This window comes from Kwoniella europaea, chromosome 2, assembly GCF_036810445.1.
Source record: "Kwoniella europaea PYCC6329 chromosome 2, complete sequence".
Classification (NCBI taxonomy): domain Eukaryota; kingdom Fungi; phylum Basidiomycota; class Tremellomycetes; order Tremellales; family Cryptococcaceae; genus Kwoniella; species Kwoniella europaea.
Window position 1 is genome coordinate 2,202,487 of NC_089488.1, and position 24,823 is coordinate 2,227,309.

The following is a 24,823-nucleotide window of genomic DNA, read 5'->3' on the forward strand; positions in this document are numbered from 1 at the left end:
TCTCCGGCTCGACTCGCACCAGGAAAAAGTCAAAAGTCGGACGCAAAAGCAAGTTAACAACATCATAGCACAGAGCATCATAGCAGATAGTCAACCCCCTCCCCTCTACAGCCTTGCAACTGACATTGACGAGCCCATAGCGCTAGGTATACAAAATGGTAGCTACCACCGGGTCAGTAGTACAATCTCACTCATACGTGTCATACTGATGACATTCACCTCATATAGCCTGGCGATACCTACCAAAACCAACGGTAACCTCCCTTCATCATCATCGCATTCATTCTCCAAATCACCACCATCCTATATGGAATACACATCCTCAGCACCTTTCCCCCCGACGTCGGCCAAACATGTTGATAACGAGGATATACCTTCACATCTGTACGAGAAATTACCGGATCATTATTTGAAGGTAAACGGGAAAGGACAGAAAGTACCGGATTATCTCAAGATGATCTTGATGTGTGAGCTAGTATCTTCAACATGACTCGAAGATTGATGTATAGCTGACCATTAGGTTATCGTTCATGGATATAGCCAAAGTATACTCTGCTCCGCTGAATTTGAAAGAAACGCCTCTGACATATGCTGTCAACCTTTCTGCGAAACTTGGTAACGAGGTGTGTAGCTATTTCCACAGTCCACCATATAGCTGAAACAGCTGCTGATTACAACTATGATACTGTAGATCTGGTTGAAACGTGAAGATCTCCATCCTGTATTTTCGTTCAAAATCAGAGGGGCATACAATATGATGGCTTCGTTGACTGAGGAAGAAAAGAAGAAAGGTGTAGTGACATGTAGTGCTGGTGAGTTTGCAATTTACCAGACTTCCAGTTCCTCATGTCTCCACGGTACGAAATGTATTGATGTAATCATGCTTTGTCTGTATGTTTAGGAAATCATGCTCAAGGAGTAGCCTTATCCGGACATTCACTCAATATCCCCGCAACAGTCGTCATGCCAGTCTCCACCCCATCTATCAAATGGCGAAACGTCCAGCGTCTAGGAGCTCAAGTAGTCCTTCATGGAAGGGATTTCGACGAAGCCAAAGCTGAATGTAGTAGATTAGAGAAAGAAGGTGGTCTCACATTTATACCTCCATTTGATGATCCTTACGTCGTAGCTGGACAAGGAACCATCGCAATGGAAATCTGTCGACAGATAAGCGATGCAGATAAGATATCAGGGATATTCGGTGCAGTAGGCGGAGGAGGTATGATAGCTGGTATATCATCGTATATCAAGCGAGTAGCAGCTCCCTCAGTGGCTGTATACGGAGTAGAAACTGTTGATGGAGACGCTATGGACAAGAGTTTGAAGAAAGGTAAAAGGGTGTTGTTAGATGAAGTAGGACCGTTTGCGGATGGTACAGCCGTTAGAATCGTTGGTGAAGAACCATTCAGAGTGTGTAAGGAGAATCTGGATGGGGTGGTGTTGGTGAATAATGATGAGATCTGTGCGGCGATAAAAGATGTATTCGAAGGTGAGTGATCAACCACAATTATATACTCATATCGGTGCAATTTACTGGATGACTATGGGAGGATTGATTCTGAACATCAAATGCCTATCGAGCTGCAAAAGCATACATGCTAAATTTCTTGCTCCTTCTGCTCATAGAGACCCGTTCGATCCCCGAACCCTCTGGAGCTCTAGCCCTAGCAGGTCTCAAGGCCTACATCTCACGTAATAACCTTGTAGGGGCGAACAAACGATTCGTAGCTGTCGTCTCAGGGGGTAATATGAACTTTGGTAGATTGAGATTCGTAGCTGAACGAGCGGAGATTGGTGAGAGGAGAGAGGTGTTGATCAGCATAAAAGTGGCTGAGAAGCCTGGATCGTGAGTATATTGTAGCTTTTGTACTTACAAGATACCCTTTTCCCGCTCTATAATTCGCAGAAAGGAGGCAAGTTTCACATAGGGTTGAAATGATTCGCTGACATGATCATCCTTTGTCCGCTAGTTTCTTAAAATTCCATTCCCTGCTCGAAGGTCGAGCTGTCACGGAATTCACCTACCGTTATTCCTCCCCCTCTACAGGGTACATCATCTGCTCGTTCATCCTTTCCTGCGCGTCATCATCGGCGACTGGCCCGACACCCGAAGCGAGACAGAAAGAGATCAATGAATTGTTCGAGAAATTCAAGCAAGAAGGGATAGAAGCTACTGATTTGTCAGAAGATGAATTCTCGAAATCGCATGTCAGGCATCTAGTAGGTGGGAGAAGTGGAGTAGAAGATGAGAGGTTGTTCAGGTTTGGTAAGTGATCTTCTGCACTTATGACATGGTGTTACCTTTTTCGCAACAATAATTCGCCTTGCCTCTTCGAAACATCTCCGTCGGGCTCGTCGGGCTCGTCCTGTTTTACCTCGTCAAATTCTTCTTTGATTCCCTGCAGCTTCCATTGTTACCCGATTCCACAGGAGACTTAATGTTAATCATTCTTTGTCTCCCTCGTAGAATTCCCGGAAAGACCAGGAGCTTTAGGTAATTTCTTGAAAGGTATGAAATCAGATTGGAATATATCAATGTTCCATTATCGAAATCATGGGGCGGGTGAGTCAACTTCATTCGCTCGACCTACGCTTCGAATCTGTAAAGCGTAAATTAAAGAGAATCATTGTTAATTCACCCTCTATCGTATCTATTTAGATGTGGGCAAGGTACTTATCGGTATACAAGTGCCCAAAAACTCTTATGACGCGTTTGGTGAATTCCTGAACGATCTTGGATATGTCTATGTGGAAGAGACGCAGAATCCCGCATATACTTCCCTGTTGAGGACTCAAGCATAGCATTGGTCGCGTTCACTTAATTTGGGAGATATGGTATAGATACGTGTCGCAGATTGGGTTCTATCTTGGTAGTAGCAGAATAGACAACATGATGTGGTAGAGGATAGTTGTAAGATATGCAATAGTGCTACCACTCGTTCCCATGTATGTGTACCATCACACTTGAGTCGTTGTTGTCAATGTCGCACTGGATAGTCTCATCGCCATCACTATCACCTTTCTCACTATCACAAGTGCCACGTGACAGATTGTTTACCCCGCGTTTTGACAACCGACATCGAGCTGTTCGAGATATGATCCAGTCCAAGGGAGATGATAACAATGTCACCTATACACTACACTCTATACATGAATCACTAAAAAGCTCGCGAAACCTGGTGATACACCCAATACCAGCACAATATGCCAAAACCAATAACGATAACCTACACCCTTTATCCTTCCGTCACCTCCAACACAGGTAACAACAATTACCTCCAACAAATCCATAACCTTGCTATAGAAGGTATAAAACGACACCTACCACTTAGAAACCTACATTGGAAATCTTCCACTCGAACTTCACTCAGAACTATACAAGAGGTGGATATACAGCTATGCGAGTTGAGCGAAGTCAGCAGTTCGCTCGTTGGCGCTGGAGGAGCAGGGGGAAGTAGTGTGTTGGATAGTGCGTTGGTTAATCTTTGTTTGGTAGTTTGTGAGGTGAGTAAATACCGTCTTCACCATTGGCAGGTGTCTGATCCCCAGAGATCGTATGAACCAGTAGATACAAATGTATCTTGATTGCTTCAAGCTTGATATGGAATTAACTTGCGTCTTGATTTTTACAGGACGCAGAAGTGTACAAGAACCAAACTCGCTCATTCATCCGTGATTGGCTTTCACTCCTAGCAGCAAGACGTACACCCCACGCACCATTGATCGTTTTGATAAATCCACCGAATCCATCTGGACAATCAGCCTCGACTAGTGGGAAGAGCGTATGGGGTAAAGATAAAGGTGTTCTGGGGAAGTTGAAAACGGATTTTAATGTTGGGAAGAGAGATAGGTAAGTTGACATATCAAATCCCATTATCCATAATACACCTTGCTATTGCTAGACTATTCTAACAGTATATCGAATTACCTCTCCGATCTGGAAATGTACTAATTCTTCAAACCATCTCGAACAGATGCGTCCAGCTCAACCTTCCTCCACCAGGTACACACGATCCGGCAGCATGGCCAGAACTGATCAACAAGCTCAAAGAATCACTGGTCTCGGCTTTTGACTCCGCTATCATCGAGCGTGAGGAGGAAGTGAAAAGAGGTGAAAGTCAGCGGTTGAACGTAGGGTGGAATTTCTGTACTTGGTTCTTGTTAAAGGTAAGTGGAGAGCTCACTCCGAAAGTTTCCCCTTGCAACAATCTAACTTACTGACTTCACAAACTTTGTTTCTTAAAGGAATCACTCGCCAACTCTTTCGAATCCGTCAACCTCCCTGAAGACTCCCTAATAATTTATGAAGAGCTCGAAGCGTCCTTCTTTCAAGTCCTCAAAGAACAGAACCTGAACTGGTACGGTTTATCCAAGCTTGGCGGTACTCACCCAGGCGACGATTCCCTACCTATCTTAGATACCACTTCGAAACCTTATCGAGAGCTGATAAGGAATAGTCAGATAAGTATATTCGATTTCAGGATTTACCTATTTGCGAGACAAGGGCAACTGTTAGGTAAATTAGGGAGGATAACCGAAGTTGCGAAAAGGGGACAGTGGTTCGTTGCTAGTTTGACTAGAAGGTTGAGAGAAGCTGAGGTAAGTCACTCGTTATTCTTCTGTTTTGGGATTCGGGCTACATCAATGGTCTCAGGAAGACTAGTCCTTCGTACATGTCATGCTCACGAGTGGGCGTTGAGAATGGGAGTACTGATTTTGACTCATGCCATCCTCTGTAGGACTCCCTTGCTGAACACTTCATCGAATCATGGACATATACCGCATGTATGGACATAGTATCAAAATGTGACACTTGGTCAAGGATAGATAGACCCAATGGCGATTATTCAGGTCTGGTAGCGTACGAATCAGCTAGATCGGAATTGTTGGATATTGCACGTATACAAGTATGTTTTTCTCAAGTCACCTTCCTACTTCAATACTCATACCTATAGAACGAGTGCTCGAGAATCCGGTGAAGACTGATCTATCGCTGATTCGTTCATCAGGTGGAGCGAATAGGCGTTTCCTCAGGCCATCTACCACCTATATACCCTTTCAAGCCCGGTTCATCACCCTATGGGAATCTCGCCGAAGAAGAGAGCGTCCTGTTCGAATCCTCCTCGAATGGGATATCAGATGATGAGGAACTGCAACATACACCTATCACCTCGACCCACCCTACATCCGAAGAAAGACCGGTATTGTCCAACGAACAGCTCATAGACGCTCAAAGGGATCAAGATAACTGTAGATCGTTATATCTGGGATTGACAAATAAGACTATAAAAGCTTATCAATCTTGTGGGAAAGTCAATTCGGTTATTAGGCTGAAGGCGGATTTGGCGGCTTTGGCTTTGTGAGTGGAACCTTGGCTTCACATCGTGTCTATTCCATTTGTATGGCTGTTCCGGGAGTGGTGACACATGTAGGAAACTTCTATATATCCACACAACTGTACAAATCAGTCAACTAGTAGAGATACTAACAATATATTGGGTGACGTAGATACACCGAACAATGGGTTGAAGCCTACGACCTCTCACGAGAACTAGCCAAAGATTGCGCGGAGATCCTAACTTGGGATCCAATATCAAAGTTCGCTTTGGAGGGTGCTCTAAAAGCTCATAGAGAATTAGGTAGAGAGAAAGATGAAGACTGGGAGAATCTCGCTTTGGCTTATCTCAGAGTGTGTGCTTTGGTGGATACGGCCTCGTTGAGGGAGGAGGGAGAAGAGAATGGTGATTATGCAGAGTTGGGGGATGCGGTAATTGGGTTGAAGGAATCTGAAAACGAACAAGAAGGTATGTCAGCTCCACTTCAGATACCTTGCGGATAGCTGATCATATGATATAATTGTACAGTGGAAGGTCATAAAGCTTTCATGGTCAGGTTGATATCTGATGAAGCGAATAATGAAGAAGGGGATAATCAGACCTCCTTGAAGACAGAGGTTACCAATCTACTACCTATAGTCAGTAATCGTCCGCTTGCGATGGCTCCCCTAAGCTGATTCGGTCTTTCTTGTACAGCCAGTGCAAGTCGACAGTAGCTCGTTTGATCTTACAGATACTCACGGAGAAGTGATCACCTTCTCAAGCGATGGTCAGACGCTTCAGCCAGAATCAAATATCATTAAAGCATTCTGTTCGGTGAGCTGATTGATATAGGGTCTCGGTCCGATCACGAGCTAACACGGTTACTTCCCGCAGACATCGACTCAAGGCTTGTATACTTTACAGACCGCTACCATAGTAATTGGTTCAATCAGCTTTATATATAACAAATACGAAGAAGGGTCTCTACTGAGAGTTAAGCGGAATGCTCAAGGTGTGGAAGCTAAATTGAGAATGCCATATGCTAGTGAGTCTTTCTCGAATCCTTATCTGTTGATTGAGACAGGTCAGCAGAAATCGCTGATACAAAGCAAATACTAGTCAAACTCGATGAGGACCCCAGAGTAGTGGTGGAGGTAAAAGCAGGCATCGTGGAAATGAAGAATGTCAGAGTTGGATTAAGATCGTTGATCGGAGAAGTCACGTATCTTGTACATGATGCTGAATATAGAGGCAAGGGTGAGCACTGTCTAGCAATCAATCTAGGTGTATCCGTCGGAATTTTGACTAGTTATCGAATCGTAGATCTCTCGTTAGACGGCACTGGCCTTATTGAAATAGGCGATATCAGCGCCGAAGAAGATGTGGAAATAACCATTCCGTATGCCGGAATACCGCAAGGGGAATATGCCAAGGTATGTTTGCAGACTCGTCGATTCGTTTTGAATGACCGCGTCCCACGATTTAGCAGAAACTGATAGTTTGGCTACCAGGCTCAAATCATCATACAATATGATACTTCGTCAGGTTCAAGAGAATGGATAGACAGTCAAGTGGTTTTCATGGGATTGCCATTGACCGTGAATGTCCAAGATTTCTTCAGACCCGATTGGTAAGTCTGCAATACAATATTTGTCTACTGCAAAGTGGGGAATCGATGAGTCGAGATCGAAGCTGACAAATTTCTGTAGCCTCTTGTCTCATTTCACGATCGCTTCTGATGGAAGAGAGTATCTTCGTATAGCTTCTGTAAAGCTAACTCCACCTGAAGAAGCGGGATATGAGGTCCAGGCTGGTCGGGAAGATTGGAAGGAGAGCGTGGTGAGTTAATGTACACCTATCGTTGATGAGATAAAGCAGCTCATCCTCTCGTATCAAAATAGACTATTACGCCCAATCAGCCACTTTCATGCCTGTTCAAAGTGAAACAGAAAGAGAAACACGATGGTAAGCCGGCAATTGCATGAGATGCTATTACCAGCTGACTTGTTAGTGATAACATCAGATGGAGCGGTGTTAAGGTTGAAGATACGTTATCGAAGTTTAGAAGAAGGTCAGTTTCGCCTTTGCAGCCCTTGTTGCCCTTTAATGCTGACTATGACTACCAACCTTGTAGAAGTCCGCCTGGCCACTGAGAATGCTTTTGCGAAATTACCATCGGACTCCCGCGATACCTTGAGAATATTGACGAGAGAATGGGCAAATGACAGAGGGAAGTGGCTGAAACCGTATCTTTTGGGTACGTCGCTAGCTGAGACGTTGGCGGAAATGTTGAAGTCGAGGCAGGTCGAAGGGCTTGAAGAGTTCCTGAAGGTAAATAGCAATTCGTTACGTCTATGCTGAACACCAGAAGCTGATAGTTGACATCATAGGCTATAACAAGTCACGAAGAGCAAGTATGGCGTACGTTAGAAATCCCAGTTGACGTACCTCAGCATCGTGTAAGTAATAGTTTGACCAAAAACCTGTTATAGCTTGGATACTAATCATACATATGTATGTATACAGCTATTAACGACCGTACGAATGATCCCCTCAAACTCGTTGGATCAGATATACGAAGGTCGTGCAATCAACGTTAAATTGTCTTTATCGACTTCATTCACTTGGTCTGGGAATCATGGCAAAGATGATAAGAGATTGGTATTTGATATTCAGAATAATGAAGATTGGTTGGTTGTAGGCAAGAAGAAGGGATATTACTTGGCTGATGTGAGTGCAAAGCATGTTTTCACTTTGAGCATTTCGATATAGAAAACTGACTCTGACAATTATCGATTCAAATAGCCTGATACACCTGAGGAACAAGAGATAATTCTCATACCCATGAGATCAGGTAAACTATTCTTACCAACGGTCACTATCCAACTTCTATCGGCCCCCACAAATGCAGCATATCAAGGACAAGCAAAATCACAGATGGACAACGACGAATTGCTATGTGAGACATATTTCGAAAATGCCGCGGAATATATGACGGTCTTACCTGCTAAGAAGGAGATGAATTGTTTTGTACCAATACCCGTAAGTGGTGAAGCCTGGGAAAGTGAAAGGGTTTAAGAACGAGATGGAAGACGGAGACCTGGTTAGAAGCACCTATATTGTACTATGTACAACGAATGAAATGACAATAACGAACGATCATAAATGTCAAATGATAATGCATATTGATATATAATGGCACAGCGCAAGTACAAGTACAGAACAAAAAAGAATGAAACGATCGAAGAATATATGGAAACAACATGATATATCAGGCAAACCACTAAAAGCACCGCATTCAGATCAAAACAGATCAGGTCATCGTGTTACTATGTCTCAATGGCCAGAACTACCATCGACTTAATACTTCTTCAACGTAACTTCCCACCAAAGCGAGATCATGATATTGTGCGACTGTAAGATATCACGAAACGATTCATCAGTTGTCGTCCTTGTTTTGCAGCTCAAGGCTCAGCTTAGTTCAACTTACCACTCTTGATCATCTTCAGTTTGTTTTTCATTTCATTCTTGTTCAAAGAAGATTTGAATGAACCTCCACAGTGGCATGTAGCAGCCAAATTATCAGATTTTGATGATGAACATTTCATACAGATTACCTATTTACGATATCATCAACATTTGATCAGCCATCACTCTATTCAATCTGTGGTTGAAAGGCTGAGAAGTGAGGAGAGCAGAGTATGAACTCACATCTTGTGTCTGATAAGACGTAATCATCTTTGAGATCATCTCAATTAGAGGTTGTTCGATCTGGAACTTATCATATTCCGAATCACATTTCTATCAACCCAGTTAGAATATCAGCATCTACCATCCAAATATAGATTGTTATATCGCATGGTTTACGGAGGAAATGTCATGTTCACTCACATGACAAACCCAATTCTTCCTTGGGGGATCTAACATCTCCCCCGTCGAGGCATCAAAACTAGGTAATCTATCTGGATCCCTACAGAGATCAATATCTCTAAGGGAATTACATTTCTTACAAATGATCAAATTGATCTGTAAATTATCGCAGAAGGGGTTCTTGAATTGGGCATTTTGTGAAAATTCTTTCACCCCTACTAGATCTAACAAGTTTTTCCTCAAAATTTGAATCTCGATCAAATGCTCTGAAGAAGCTAACGAATAAACTTCCGTAATTGATTTGATCAATTCCAAAGTCGGGTTGAGTTTTTCACCTTCTGATGTGGTTATTCGTGATCCAGGTAATAAAGGGAATAGTAGCGATTCCGCTTTTTCTTCATCTACATGAGCCATTGCCTGTCGTTTCTTCACGGCGGCCACATCCGCTAACAACTTTCTAGTCAAGATCTGAGTTATAGATTTCGATCCGGCAGATTTCTCTTTTTCTTTAGCTGGATTGATAGTCGATGTATTTTCGCCTGGTAGATCTATGTTCAAATTATGTATGACTTTCAATGGTGCCCTTTCATCGTACGAGGTTCGTTTGGCAGTATAAAGTTGGTAAATGAACTGAGCGACGTTTCGTTCGAATATTGGTTGAAGTATACCAGGTAAGAAAGATTGGATATTCCAGTCCATGCTGATCTCGAATTTGGAAGGTGGCGGGTCTCTTGAAGAAGCAATTTCAGGCGGGACTTTGACACCGCCGAAATTGGCTATATCCATCCATGCTAGGTAATTCCAGAATTGAGTGACGTCGATGACCAAATGTCTGAATAGTTCTTGGGAGTTGGCAGCTGTCACAAGGTACTTGGCAAACGCATAGGCACTTCCAGCATCAGGTTTGGTGGTCAACAGGAATATCCTATTGAAATCGGCGTAAACCACTGAAGTCCCTAATCTTTTGAATTCAGCTAATAATTGTAAGAATGTCTTTCGCATCAACCCATGTAAGAACCGCTGTAACGCAGGTTCAAACATGTTACTTGCTGATGAACTGATCCACCTCCAGAATTGGTCTACTACCAGATCCGCAGGTGTTGAGTAGATACCTTTGACGTGAGCTCGGGCTTTATCGAGGAACCATGATCTGACCGTAGACTTGAGTACACCGAATGTCTGGGTTGATAGTACAGCATCACCAAGCATGACGGAAGTATTGGCTGTTCCTTTCGCGTATTCATCTAAGTTATGAGATGCCGAATCAAATGCGAGTGATCCCGCACCAGAACCTTCCATCTCGTTGACCAAGGCAGATTGAAGTACAGCATTAATAGCGAGATCGGCAATTTCCATTTCGAGCACAACAGAAGAGTAACACCCTTTAGTTGACATTCGAGGGGTGACAAGCTCTTCACTTAGATTGGCATCTTCCTCAGAACCACCAAGATCGGGTCGAGACGAGGCAGACCACCAAAGAACCATATCTTGCTGCTTTAGTCGTCGGGCGAATTCGATATCGGCAAGGAAGATAGGAGCATCCTGGCCAAGATTCTACATGGCATCACAAGTACAGCAAAGTCAGTTGAGGATCATTAGCGAGAAGGGATCTATACAACTCACTCCTACAGGAACATCGTAATGAGCAGCTATCTCAATTTGGTCTTTGATCCATCCAGACAACTTCAAGTACTGATTAATCATCCTTCTGGAAGTCTGCACTAACCAACCCAAACTGGGTTTCTCATCATTTCCTTTGAATGTTATGAATGGGAATTCCGAGAAGACTGGTGAAGCAACTTGATAATAAGAATGTTCAAATGGTGAGCAGAGGGTAATCACATTCAGACCATGTCTTATACCTTGAAGATCTTTTGATAATTGTCTCAAAGCCGATAATTCATTCTTGTAGTAATTGGTGATGAACTCGATCGTTTCCGGATAGGCGAATATACCCTTTGTTGCTTTATCCACTCGATCGGTATACCATCTTGCAGGATTTGGTAGTCTCTCTGGAGTTCTTGAGCTATCGACAATGTAGACTCTGACTGCTGAACCAGGCGAGAAAAGAGCAATGAGATGTCTAGAATTGAAAGTAGCGTGATATAGGAAGTGATATTTGATACCTTTCCCTTCATCGAGGTATTTATGTCTGATCACACTCAATCCTGGTTTCTCTAGTTCTGAGAGGTCGAAGCCTTTATCTAAACCTCTGTTTAATCCACCTAGCGAAGTCTTCTTGAGCGTACAGCTGGTACCGAACTGAAGTAACGCTCTAACCACCAGGGGCACTTGCAATTCGTATGCCCCATCGACATTGGGATTATTGATCATACTTGAGAAGTGCGATTCACCTTCGACGAATAAAGCTTCATCTACCAAAAGCTTGAAAAGATGACGCGCAGCTTGACCTCTGGGTAAGACCCTAGCGACAGACGTAGCCTCGTATCGATCTGAAAAGGTACCGTCTACAGGTAAAGTCTTGAAGTTCAGATAGAACTCTCTCGGAATCCTCAGACGGACAGACTGGAAAGTCCCATCTATCGCTAACCATAATCTAAATTCACCCGGTCGGTTGGTAGAAGCAATCTGAATGATATCCCACTGTCTCGAAGCCAAATTGATAGATTTCGTTCGCAACATCGAAGAAACCGTACCATCCTGTCTTGTACCCTGTTTTCGTAGTCGGGCACGTTCAATCCGTTGTTTTCGCCATTGATCTTTCATAACTCTGATATATCCAGAATAGTCTTCCGTAGGATCAGGAGCAGGTTCAGGTGTTTTCTCCCTGACCACTTTCTTCTTTTTGACTACTGCCATCTTCGGTCCAGTCTTGGTCTTACCCATATCCTCTATGTCACCATTGGCCACAGCGGTAGTCTTCATCTTGGCAAACATATCTGTAAGTTTATGTTGCTGGAACTTGTCTTCTTTGGCTGCTACTCGCTTGAACAACCAATCTGGATGTCTGATTCTCGGTACTGGATTGGCTACTTTTTGTAACGCGGCAGGGATGGTGATCAGTTTCTGAATCACTGAACCTAATCGTTCCGTATAATAAGCCCAATCTAAAATAGTTCTCAAGTCGAAATCTGTAAGACTATTATCCTTCAACCATTTTTTCAAGAAGTGTCTTTTAACAGGTTCTTCAGCAGTGAAGATGGCTACAGGTATTGCCCGTTCTGTTACTGGAGCGCCGTTGGGTTTGGCAGAAATGATGAACCGACAAGATAGACCTTTGTCCTTCACCATCTGCTCACCCAAGAACTCGGCTAACCGTCGGGCAGTGCTGATTGAGGTGGACTTCTGAGTACCGTATTCCGCTAACGTCTTCGACATACTTCGGTTCTCGGCGATCAGGTCGACCAGTTCGTCGTCGTGTAAAGAGGAAGCTTTGGATTGTAAGATATCAAGCCATTGATCTGCCACTTCAGCTACAGCAGCATAACATTCTTCGGTCGTTGATCCTAGCAAGAATTTATCGAATATCTGAGATTGGAAAATCTTGATCAATTGCAATTCACCTCTTCTTTTCACTTCGAACCCTTTCAATTCGGCTAACGATCCATCAGGATTGAATACGGCATATCGTTTCTTCAGTAATTTATCCTCTTCTTTGGATGAAGGCAGGATCATCGCTTTGTATGGACCATCCAATTCGAAGAAGATACTGTTCTCTTTCCTGACTTCGTATTTCCCAGTTTCCTTATCTACCAGTTCATGATATTGATGGTTGGTGAATTTGGCATGAACAAGGTGGTTCAACATTGTACATGGGTAAGAGACACCGAAAGTCTTCCCGTTCTTGAGTTTGAATTTAAAGTCTTCTGGGAATACACCAGGAAGCATACACCAAATACCATCTGTATCCAATTCTAATGGTCGACCTATCTGTTCCACTAACTGACGGGCCATCTGAATGATTGAAGCTCCGGTCAGACAAGTGATACCGGCCATCTCCATAGAGTACCATCTAGCTCCCTTTCTCATCACGTAACCATAGAAGGAGTTCAAAATACACTTGTGAGCCAACTGAAGGGAATCATACAGCACGATCATCTTCTTCGCTTCATCCACTGCACTGACAGCACCGCCTTCCTCAAATGCTTTATCGAGGTTTTTCTTCCATGTCTTGTGTAAACCCTTATATTCGTATCGTCGATCTCGGAAAGCTCGTACAGTGTCGATATAGAATGAGTTTTCTCGCTGGCAAATGATAGACGTCTTGGTGACGATCTTGGTTTCGTGCGTTTTCTTGTATACCTTTCGCGAATAGTCACCTAGACGTTTATGTATTAAAGCTGACTGATCGCCTTGGGGCAGATCGATGAACCGCCTCCTTGGACCATTGGGGTGTTTTGGTGGGAACATCTCCTGTTCTAAAGCGTATCTGACCATATTGACCTCATCTCGCTTAGCAGGGAAGTATTCACCTCTCCATGCCCATTCCAACCTTCTATCACAAGTCTTATCCGGTCTGTTGTAATCGCAAACTGCACATGCAGCTTCGTCCTTCATCGAATCCGGTTGTAGTCGATTGGACAACATGATGTTGGGGTACATAGCCGCGACATCCAAGTGATAGATTAGAGGTCTGTCCATTCGATTTGGATTATCTCGCATCAGCTCCAGAGCCGACTGTATCTGACCTTTGACTTTATCGTAGTTGTCTACGTCTTCCAGCTTGAGGTTCCCCTCTTCCACCAACGAGAACTGTAGAGCCGCATCCAGATCGTCGATCAGCTGCTGACAGGCACTTGGCTCCATCTTGAAGTGTGTCGGTATATCGCTTCGGAAGACACCAGCTTCTAAGGCTTCGACGTGACCACCGACATAAGTTTCCGAGGCGAGCAAGTGGCCTTCGTATGTGGATCCGTGAGGGTCTTCGTGTCGGTTGGGCATGATGATATGTGCCTGATAGGCTTCAACCTATGCAGACCGGTCAGTGTATATTGCACATGAATAGTAAGCATAACATACCATCAACAATGTTTCACATAAAGTTCCACTTCCTTTTCTCAACACTTCGTCCGGATTCAAGGGAATGATGTTACACAACGAGAAGATGAAGGGATGCACGTATTTCATGTAAAGATAGTATGTCGCAACAGCATCGGAGACGGAATACTGAGCGAGACTGTGGGGCTGCTCGATCGCATATCTGCAGGATTTATCAGCGATGAATGATATCTACAATAGGTATCACTATTGAGACTTACGGTGTCATAAGCTCAGGATCCAATTCTGTAGGATTATATCCCAACTTCGCTTTAGTGACAGCTTTGAGACCTTGACTTCCTTGGGGTAGGTAAGAATCTCTTTTCACCCATCTATGTTTTACACATCAGCTTTCAGTCGTCAGATACCACTGAATATGCGATATAACTTACCTGAAGCAATCCATATGCATCGTTGCTCTGGATTTATACTCATTTTCGATATCTGGTCTGAAACCTATCTCATCATACATGCTTATACCATGGATCTTGGCTCGCACATCGACAAAGGGGAAATCGAAACTGTCTCCATTATAAGTGACCATCACAGTAGGTTTGGAATCTCGGATATGCTCGAACCAACGCCGTATCACTGCGGGCTGGAGGAAGGGATGGTCAGTTACGGCTAGGATTGACTTCATTCTGGTCAAGCAGCTCACCTCATCAGGTTCATTGAAGATAGTGAACTCTCCGGGGTATTCCTCCTTCGGTGTATATTCGAAATCATCTATATCTTCCGCTACAATCTCTCTATTCGTTATAAGGTATCCTTGGCCATCTATCATATACGATATCATCATGATTTGATCTGTCTGTTGATCTGGAAATTTCAAGGGTTGTTTTGTCGTTTCGATATCATAAGCCATGACGACTGGTTCCGCTCGCTTGACCAATGATGTTATACGTTCCAAACTTATTATACCCGTATGTGATGTGACAGTATACCATAAACCGACTCGAACGTCTACCCAGCAGATCATAGTAAGTTATCGATCATCAACGAGGTAGTAGTGGAAAATGAAACTTACCAAGATCAATGGCTACTCGTAGGTAATAATTGATATCATGTTCCCTTATATCTATTATACATTCTGCTGGTTCTTTATCACGTCTCTTCCGACCTTCATCCTCGGCACCCCAAGCTTTGCCTTCCTGGTCATCTCCATTACCGTTCATAGCGTTCTCCGCACCGACCACATCGGCGTACGCATCTACAGCTGTGAACTTTGCCGAATTGGCTTCTGCTAATGGCAGTATCTCTCGACGTATCGACTGAAGGTCTGCTGTATTGTGAAAGAATAGTTTGAGGAATATCGGTGGTGCCGATAACAAATGATTTGGCTGAAAGAGAAGAGATCAGTCAGTGTCAGATAGCTGATTGACCTCCACGGTGCAGATTGACAAGAGCTCGTGCTCACCAAACAAAGATCCCATTTCTTCTCCCTTTCCACACGTATCAGAATTCCTTCGAAACGCTTCAGCAGCCATTCTTCCACTATAGTCTCTGTCCCAGCCTACGGATTGTGATCATCAGCTGCTACTCCCAGTATTGAGGCATCATAGGATTTCATAGCTGCCAGTGGCGTTACTCACTCGACATGTCACGTAGAAATACGGTTCGTACGGTATCGTAGCTTTGAACATTCCTCCGTCATCCTGGATGAAGTAGAAATCTACTGCTGCTAGACCACCAGAGTGGGTCGAGCTCTGTAACAATGTCTATATGGCGTTCAGGCATCGGTCACCGTCCATGCTTGGTGGTCTGATCTCAAAGGTCCATCTCTCCTCTCATATTGCAGATCGGTCAACTCACCTGATGCATATTAACCAACCAACCAATCTTCTTCTCGCCATCAGCTCTTGAGCTCTCAAATCGCCAGAATCCCAATTTTTCATCTATCTCATCCTGTATCTTGACCTCTTCGAACTTCTCAACGGCGGCAGTCCCGTCATCTTCTCTTTTGGGTGCAGGTCGATCGATACCATATGCTACTCCTCCTCCGCGTCCGGATCGTTTTTTACCTGTAAAACGTGTATTCGATCCTCCACCTCCTCTTCCTCTTCCTCTGAATGATCCTCTCGATGACATGTTGATACAAGATCCAGGGGTATGTTGATGATCAGAGAACCAGAAGAGGAGAGGAGAAGTGATGTTTTGAGCAGTACTGGAGTGGTATCATTGACGAATGGATGAACATGAGTTGGTCTGATGAAAATGAAATGGCAAAACGCGAAATCAGGAATCCATCCAACACTCAGGGAAAACACGCGTCGCGTTGATCCCAACAGACGCGATCAACTAATGTTCTCAACCCATACACTCATACATTATTCATATACAAAGCTACAGTATATCATAGCATCTGATCTGTTTCTACTACAATCACGACCCCCCCTCCGCAAACATACGACAACGCTCGTTCCATGCTCCACTAGCTTTGATAGCATGATTAACCTGAAAGTGCGAGAAACGTCCATCTATCATCTTAGTCCCTTTACCATGATATCGAACCGTGTGGTCTGTTCAGCGATGACCTCGGTCGGTAGACTGAAAGTCATCTTCATCAACGGGATTGTCCAAACGGTGATATGCTTGACATTCTATCCCAGAACGACACTAACCGCGTCTCGGTATCATGACCATTTAAAAATCCCCACAAACACATATTCATCAATGCTACCCCTCCCATCTACCTATCATCGAGCTTAGATGCTAATTCCAATAATCTCCAATGTGATCGGTTCGCCTTATCAAATCGTTCTTTAATCATGATGGTAATTTCTTCTCTCACTTCGAACTTCTCTGTTAGGCTGAGTAGATTGAACATGATGTTGATACCCCTAAGAAGGTACGAATTATCTGGAGGCATGCCACTAGAGGACAGATTTATGAAAACCTTCCAGAACTACATCGCTGACATCCATGTATGTTGTATCATCTTTCGTGGTCGTTCCGTTAGAGGTACCAGATTGTGGGAGCTCGAAGGCGGTAGCAAACACTTCACTACAGACAGGTTGGTCATGAACTTCCTACCCTTTCGGAGCAGACTTACTTTCTTCGCTTCGCCATCACTCACCCTCGTGCTAACAGTAATCACCTCACCCGAACTTCGCCAGACTTTCTCTACAAACTGCAAAGTGTAGACCACTATTTCAGACCAAGATGACTTGTTTGGAATGTTTCAGCGGATGACCAAAATGGAATCGACGGTGATCTTCCACCGAGGTCACATGAGTCAACCGATTTTCCACGCAATTGTGATTTTTCTTTACCATTTGTGATCATGTCCGAGCTTGAATGCTTGAAAGAGCGAGTCTTTGAGGGAGGGGAAAACCAAGATTCAGGGCTTTATATGCTATATACAATCAGCGGACCAGATATCCGCTTCCTTGCAAATGAAACGGAATCGCAGGTGCAATGCTGATCAATGCTAGAAGACGTACAAACCTGTGAAGGATGCGTACTAGATCGATGTCATGCGTATACCCGCTCATGCAAGTCATACGCTCAAGTACAAAGACGTGTTGCATCCACAGAGTTCCACGCGATACAAGGTTATACTCGGGTGCACGAATTCATGTATATGCTTCGTGGGATGGGAAATGAACATGAAGAATGTACATGATGGTAAGTATAGAGTGCTTATATGAGTCTTTGATATCGAGCCTATCAAATTTCTCCTCTTCCGAATTGTCTACAACGTTCATTCCATTTCTCGGCAACCTTCAGAGCCTGCACTGTCTTCTCTGACGTTGATGTATAGGGACTATAAGTATCGGTTATACCATTCTTGTCCTGGTATTTGCCATGGTATATGGACGATGAAGCTGAGATCTTGGCATCTCCCGGTAAACTGAATGCCATCGACATGACGGGTACCACCCATGTTGGATTCAGGTTGGATAACCTATCCCAGAGTGTCACATTCGGATTCCCACCTCTGTCGCCATTAAGAAAGCAATCTTTACCCATTTTCTCCAGCGCCTTTCCACCCATTTGTCTATCATCTAAACTCGAAGCCAATTCCAACCATTTCCAAGGTGAAGCGTCCATCAGACTTTGCAGTCTACCCTTTAACACGTCAATAACACCTTGTGATATCTCGTATTTCTCGCATAGCTCGATAAGCGCAAATGTGTCTTCCAGATTGCTGATGGGACATATGGGTTGCGCAGAGCTGAGGATAGATATGAACAATTCTAAAACTTCTTCGCTTGCTTCTATGTAGATGGCTTTGGCAAGAGCGTCTCGATAATGTTCATCGAATTCATTATTCGACGTGGAGAGATCAGCACGGGGTTGAGGAATGTTGAGTGCCGTAGCGAAGACTTGACTGATAGCAGTATGAGAAGCATCAGCGTCAGCCCAGCTCAAATTAGTATCAACTAGGTCATCCGATCTACAGACCACTCGGATGCCGCTACTTTTCCAACATGACAAGGTTTTTGGACTTACCTAGATAGGAGAGTTTCCCTAAATACGGCAAAATGTAAATTCTCGGCGGATACCAGGATAACCTGTTGAGGAGAGCTGAATTTGTAAATGGGATGGAACTTATGCTCCTGGGTAGTCATCTTAGCGTTTGCGTTGCATAAGTGTGTGATTCTGACAGACAGGGAAACAGAAATCGGATGCGAGTTTCTTGTCAGAAGGATCCATATCACACACAATTGTGCGTCGATGCACCTCAGGTCAGGGTCGAAAGATGATCCTGTGCTACACATTCGGGGGCTCCTCCGCCCACCGAATAAAACTACATGTACCGTACCGTACATGATACAGATATGCATGACTATCAATACGGTATCCAGATATCCGATGTATGCCCCAATCCTATAAATCCCAACAAACATGATGATATGTTATGTATGTGTATACAGTCTCAAACTAATGGTATGAACTAGTCATAGATATGATAGATTAGATTAAACTCAGTATAAGATCTGTCCTCTCCCTTCCAACTTGTCTGATGTGAACCCAGTCCACCGATTACTATCCCTCACAGAGGTACTACTATCAGTACAAGCTTTCAAAATGCCTTCTTGATCTCAAACGGTGACCTCAGCTCTTCCAACAACCCGTTCCTCTTCGGCACCACCACGCTCAATCCATTCCCACCGAATTTCATCCCAGCAATAGCTTTCTGTCTCTTATTCTCCCTGTCTCTGTCTGTACTGGCACTCAAACAAGTCATCGATAAACTACTTCCAAAAGCAGGTCCAGGTCTACCTGAACTGGTGCCAGGTCCAGAATCAGATAAAGATCGATTAAGAGGTATTGGTCTCAAACTCCGTTTTAACCCCCCTCCCGGCACAGAGATCCCGTTGTTGTGATTCAACGATATCGATCGCGTGTTCATGGGTGAACTTCCGGTAAAAGGTAATTTGAGAGGTAACGATCCCAAAGACAAATTGGAGAACGCTTCTGAAGGCGATGTCGATCGATCTCTGGGTAAAGCAGATCGATGGGGGAAAGTTGGGTGTTCAGGCGAATCGACAGTCAGAGTTATAGACGGTGCTTCTCCTCTTGTGGGGGGTTGGACGATTGGAGGTGGATTCATTGGCGTGGAAGATACAGTTGGAGTAGAACATTGTGAACCCAGTGGTCCAGGTTGGAGTAGTCCAGAGAAAGTTTGGTTGACAGGTGTAATAGGATTTTCCTCCACCATGTCTACCTCTAGTGATCCCGCTCCATCGGTCTCGACTTCTTCAGATTGACTCGATATTGATGAAGGTGGAGAAGAATGTAGAGTCGTTGCAGGGCTCGATACCGATCTGTGCATTTCCGGTCTAACGATTCGAGTAGGCGAATCTGATTCAGATCTGGATTCACTATCGATATCGTCCAATGCGAAATCATCGACATCCCCATTGCCGGTAGCTTTGGAATGTTCCCTAGCGAAATCTTCCGAGGTGAACGATCGGCCCCTCTGCAAGAGTGAGGCAGGTCGAGGGAGGTATGAAGATGGTGCAGAGAAAGGGAAAGGTTTTCGGACAGTCGTTGGAAGGTTGAATGAGAACGTCAAAGCTAAGGAATAATACATTTAGCAAAAGTAATAGTGATGCTTTCAGACCGGCAGAGGACTTACGAGACGAAAGCCCAGAACCAGAATGAAGCACCTCATTCTTACCTTGAGCGTTGACCTGCAGATTGCTCGATAGTCTAGACAGTGAAAGAAAAGTTATCATCAGTGATCGGTAATACTCCCTCGAGCAATGATATCAACAGTTTGCTATATGTACATGATCTGACTCACCTCAGAGCTTCTTGGAACGTCTGTGGTTTCTCATCCCCATACAGACTATCCATACTATGCTGTTGTCTGTTCATCTTCTGACCTCCAGATCCAGTCGCACACAATACCGCCAATCTTGGTCGTTGGGGCTTCATCACTGCGTCTCCTCTTTCTTCCTGGGAAGGTAAAGGTATGATGGAATCTGATTCTTGCCTCCTGTGACCACCAATACTCTCCATACTTTCCTTTCTAGCTAGATTGAATAATCTCTGTCGAGTAGAATGCCATGTGTGTTTCCATCTTATAGCAGATTGAGGTACGATACCCGTCGGAGTCATATCCTCATTGACAGATGAGTTAACGCCAGAGGCGGAGGCGCAGGCGGAAAATGTGAATCCGTCATTATCTATCGAAGGTGATTTACGAGTTTCGCTATTTATCAGATGGGTAGTTATCTCGTCGAGGGCACTGGGAGGTGGAAGTGTACCGGGTGGATAGGCTGTTCGTAGAGCTCTAGGTGGGTGGGCGAGATACTATCGTCATACAAATACAAAACGGTCAGCTTGAGATATTTCAACGATTCGTTTCGTTCTTCAGCTGTACTCACACTCTGTAATAAACCATCTTCCTCTTCGGTCCACTCCTCCTGATCCACTTGCTTCTCACCCAGAACAATCTCCAGAGGCTTCATATCGAATGAGGGTGTATCAGGAGTCATGACCATAGGACCCTGTTCGAAAGGTAACGGAGTGAATGGATTGGGTGTATGGGGTGTATGAACATCTTCTACCATCAAGAGACTGTCCTGGAATAGTCAGCTTGAACTCCCGATCAGGTAGAGAGATCATCAAATCGCAGATGAGTATGACTCACGAAGATTTCGTTCCGGGAAGGGTCAGAGAAGGTAAATTTGGTCTTCGAGTTTGTAAAGGCATCGTGAGAGAATTGTGATGCGGTTATTGTCGTTTGAGTCGTGATGTAAGTCAAATTTCGTGCTGAGGGCGATCAACGTCCGTATCCTACTTTGTGGATGAACTCTCCTCCTTCTATCTATACAATATCCCAAATCCTCCACAAACCGAAGGTTGTTATGTTTACAGAAGGGAGGCTGTTGTTCGTCCAGTCGTCAAGAAATAAGAGAAACAACTAAACAAGAAATTTCGATATCGACCAGTATCTAACGGTATGATATTGACAATGAAGGGTGATACTAAATTTGGCGTATTATACGTATTCAATGCGTTTCGATTACGTCTAAGATATATTGGTCTCTTCAACTAGACTATTTGTTCAGTTCACTGGTTTGGTCGGTACCGACTATTTGTTGATTGGGATGACTAGCTGCTGAACTTGGATTATATTGATGCTCGTATAGCGGAGAAAGTTGCACGAACGTCGAACAAAGATATAACGGAACCGACTGAGATAAGGGGAACCGAACAACTGATAAAAAATCAATTTTATCTACAAGGAGTACGTATATAACTATAGAAGATCATGGGGAGAAGGAAAGAGTCCGTCGACGTGAAAGTGTATCGTGATATTCGTATTCTTCGTGGTCGTTCTGATCTTCGTGTCGTTGTGGTCTATCGTAAAGATTCCTCAGAACGCGTAAGAGAGTTTGACAAAGGAAATGACGGTAAAATTACGTGGTGGTCCAATTTTTATGAATTGATGATAATCTTCACGATCGAAAAGCTGAACAATTAATTGTGCGAGGATCAAGACGCCGAGGAAGGGGGTGTGTTATGCTGTGCCGTTGATTTCAATGCGAAGCTTGCCTTGTGCTTGACCGTATATGCTAAATTATGTGTAATGACGGAACGATGAAGATGCTGATACGACTATGGAAAATGCAAGATCGAAGACGAGATGCAAATTTGGATGTGAACTCCAATAATCTTCATTGGCTTTCTTGTTCATTCCTCCTTCTCCACGGTGAGATGGGACCACGTCGGATCAAAGAAAGCTTATTATGATGTAACAGGGTAACCGAACAAGGTCGAAATACGCCCCCTGTGCCTACCAGATAATTGGAATGGGATGGTCAAAGGTATCTCCCAAACCTATTGTCGTGTCCTGTTTGAAATCCAGCAACTCCGAAGAACAGGCAGGGCAGGGGACGTGTACATGAGCGGGGATGCTCTGGTACGGGCCGAAGAAGAACACGCCGGACCATACATAGCAAGAGAGACTCTGATCTTGGGTCCAGGAACGATCCCAGTGGTCTTTTCGTGTATCGGGTAATACATTAAAGTTTAAGGAATGCCAAACGCGTCTTTTAAGGAAGCAAGCATAAAAGACGCGTCTCTCTTGCCAAGTGCGAATCATGACAAGATTCTGGGAATGCGACGCCTCATTCATGTACGACATTGATGGCGATCATCGTCTCCCCTATATCCCATGGTTCCATGCCAAGCTGTTCTCACATTCTCAAGCCTCAATGACATTCCGGTATAGCGGCTCGACTGGTCGATCTGTGTGGGCCAGTTGAACAAAAGTGGTTTGTAGGGGACTAAAACGGTCGTCGCGTTTCATCAGCAGAAGGATGAATCCCTCGAGCAAGACGGAGACGACCACCAAAGTGCCTGTGAGAGCATACCAGAGTGCCTGTGACAAACTCGATAGTCGTGGCTACGACAGCTGTAGGACTCTGGCCTTGTAATCGATCGAACACCCATGTCCCAGAGATTTGTACACCACATAACTCGACATTATAGCCGAAAAATTATGGGCTTTGCTTCAGTACGTACATGTACAACTTTGCTGGCCCGTCCTTCGCCACTGATTCTGCCTTCGAAGCTAACAAAGAAGATTTACTCGCGTTCGAAACAAAGTATAATCTCTTCGGCCGTCTGGTATGTCGCGTAGCGTAGGCCTTCTGCCGAGGTTGTTCAGGTTTTCTTGGATCGACTACTCCGTACGTCTCGTCACTGCAAGCTCGACCACTTGGCTATCAGTCCTATGACCTTAATAATTAATCACTTTTAGTCTTTTATGTTATAGTAAAGGGGGAATAGCGTATTATAGCTTTGTAATGTTTGGGGCAGCAATATCCATTTGATCTCGTACGAGATAGACCTTCTTCCCCATCATCCTGAATGATCCTTTCACGTACTTACCAATCCTTTTATAGCGAGATGATCACGCAATAACTCCCGACCTTCACAAAAAATCAAATCAAAGGATATCCCCCTCTAACCATGAACCGATCTGACTGCTATTCTTTTCCCGATAATTCTACATACTCTCGGTTTCTCCTCTGGATTTCTCGGTTATCCGATTCTGTTCTTATTCTGTTCTTCCCATCGTCCATTCGATTTTGGTATATCGTCAACCTTACAAAAACATATTCAGTTTAACACATATACTGATCAAGCAGAGACTTTTGCCGCTATAGAGAAACAATCGAAACATACTCTCGTTGTGACACTGGCAACCAAAATACATTCTCTCTAAGAATCTCTCTAAGAGAAAAAAAAACAGAAAGTAACAGATTACTAAAACACAACCCGTCAAATTTTACTAATGACAAGCCTTGTGCAATCCCCTACGCCAATTGACCACCATCCAACTTCGCCACCTGACGATTTACTGCAAACTCCTTCCGAGGAAGTACCTCGACATCCACCCCAAGCAGGGGAAGAATTGTCCAGTTCTTTAGGTGTAATTCGACGAACTACCATCCCATTCTTGGCCAGAAATCGATTCTCTCGATTCATCACTTCCCCGTCCCCTTCCCCCTCACCTAAAAATGGGGATGTTCCCTTTCCCCGACAACCCAATACCCCTTCTCCTGCACCAACCATATCACTCTCACACCTGGATGGCAAAAATACTTCCTCGAATGAATCATATGCTTTAAGTAATGATCCAGCTTTAATGGATTTCTTCAAAGGTTCTTTGGAAGTTACCCCTCTACCTCAGTTTGAAGATAATGATTCTCAAAGTTACTTTGTAGGCTGGGACCAGACTATCGAAACACCCCAGCGAGCTCGTCATGAACAGGGAACTTGTCAGGGGGGTGTGAGTGAGACCGAAGCTGGGTGGAGTAGGTCGGGAGTCAGAGGATGGAGCTTCGTAGGTAAAGCTTGGAGTGATGAGAGACGGGATGATAAGGCGGAAAGAGGTGGTTGGGGTTGGTTGACTGTTTGACATATGCTGTGGAAGTTTGATTATGATGGGTCCTAGGAAGGAAGGATCTTGTCAACGGGAGAGAGGTGAGAAAATCAATTAGGAAATGGAATTAGGAGATGACCGCAATGATCAAATTACATATGCTCAAATATCATACTTGACTGATCACGAAGATCAACAAAACGAACAACATGAAGCAAGTGCAGTATCACAAGATTCCCTGTCTTCAATACTATGACCGACTGAAAACGTGGACAGACATGGT

General features: G+C 44.1%; 6 protein-coding genes across 6 annotated transcripts; 3 read left to right on the top strand and 3 right to left on the bottom strand.

Moving 5' to 3' along the window:
- Positions 1–155: 155 nt before the first annotated feature.
- Positions 156–2,802, top strand: V865_007163 (threonine ammonia-lyase, biosynthetic; the record flags this gene model as incomplete). The annotated part of the gene is made up of 9 exons (XM_066230913.1): positions 156–172; positions 229–467; positions 541–623; positions 692–812; positions 902–1,489; positions 1,627–1,846; positions 1,971–2,266; positions 2,468–2,563; positions 2,660–2,802. The coding sequence occupies 9 exons, from the start codon at positions 156–158 to the stop codon at positions 2,800–2,802; spliced, it is 1,803 nt and encodes a 600-aa protein (XP_066087010.1).
- A 402-nt stretch (positions 2,803–3,204) lies between these two features.
- Positions 3,205–8,396, top strand: V865_007164 (uncharacterized protein; the record flags this gene model as incomplete). The annotated part of the gene is made up of 20 exons (XM_066230914.1): positions 3,205–3,504; positions 3,633–3,850; positions 3,975–4,167; positions 4,246–4,599; positions 4,740–4,907; positions 5,010–5,359; positions 5,509–5,804; positions 5,865–5,974; positions 6,033–6,152; positions 6,213–6,363; positions 6,438–6,575; positions 6,642–6,751; positions 6,830–6,948; positions 7,028–7,157; positions 7,220–7,283; positions 7,342–7,389; positions 7,453–7,649; positions 7,709–7,777; positions 7,845–8,048; positions 8,124–8,396. The coding sequence occupies 20 exons, from the start codon at positions 3,205–3,207 to the stop codon at positions 8,394–8,396; spliced, it is 3,612 nt and encodes a 1,203-aa protein (XP_066087011.1).
- A 271-nt stretch (positions 8,397–8,667) lies between these two features.
- V865_007165 (DNA polymerase epsilon catalytic subunit A) lies at positions 8,668–16,274 on the bottom strand (the record flags this gene model as incomplete). Its single annotated transcript, XM_066230915.1, has 13 exons — positions 8,668–8,732; positions 8,809–8,935; positions 9,030–9,119; positions 9,210–10,742; positions 10,812–14,117; positions 14,169–14,349; positions 14,408–14,518; positions 14,579–14,784; positions 14,845–15,149; positions 15,214–15,526; positions 15,604–15,699; positions 15,779–15,904; positions 15,999–16,274. 13 exons carry the CDS (start codon positions 16,272–16,274, stop codon positions 8,668–8,670), a joined length of 6,735 nt encoding a protein of 2,244 aa, XP_066087012.1.
- Positions 16,275–17,855: 1,581 nt separating this feature from the next.
- V865_007166 (uncharacterized protein) lies at positions 17,856–18,760 on the bottom strand (the record flags this gene model as incomplete). Its single annotated transcript, XM_066230916.1, has 2 exons — positions 17,856–18,519; positions 18,642–18,760. 2 exons carry the CDS (start codon positions 18,758–18,760, stop codon positions 17,856–17,858), a joined length of 783 nt encoding a protein of 260 aa, XP_066087013.1.
- A 455-nt stretch (positions 18,761–19,215) lies between these two features.
- V865_007167 (uncharacterized protein) lies at positions 19,216–21,356 on the bottom strand (the record flags this gene model as incomplete). The annotated part of the gene is made up of 5 exons (XM_066230917.1): positions 19,216–20,213; positions 20,275–20,348; positions 20,443–20,954; positions 21,029–21,221; positions 21,295–21,356. 5 exons carry the CDS (start codon positions 21,354–21,356, stop codon positions 19,216–19,218), a joined length of 1,839 nt encoding a protein of 612 aa, XP_066087014.1.
- A 2,593-nt stretch (positions 21,357–23,949) lies between these two features.
- On the top strand, positions 23,950–24,576 carry V865_007168 (uncharacterized protein; the record flags this gene model as incomplete). Its single annotated transcript, XM_066230918.1, has 1 exon — positions 23,950–24,576. The coding sequence occupies one exon, from the start codon at positions 23,950–23,952 to the stop codon at positions 24,574–24,576; it is 627 nt and encodes a 208-aa protein (XP_066087015.1).
- Positions 24,577–24,823: the final 247 nt, after the last annotated feature.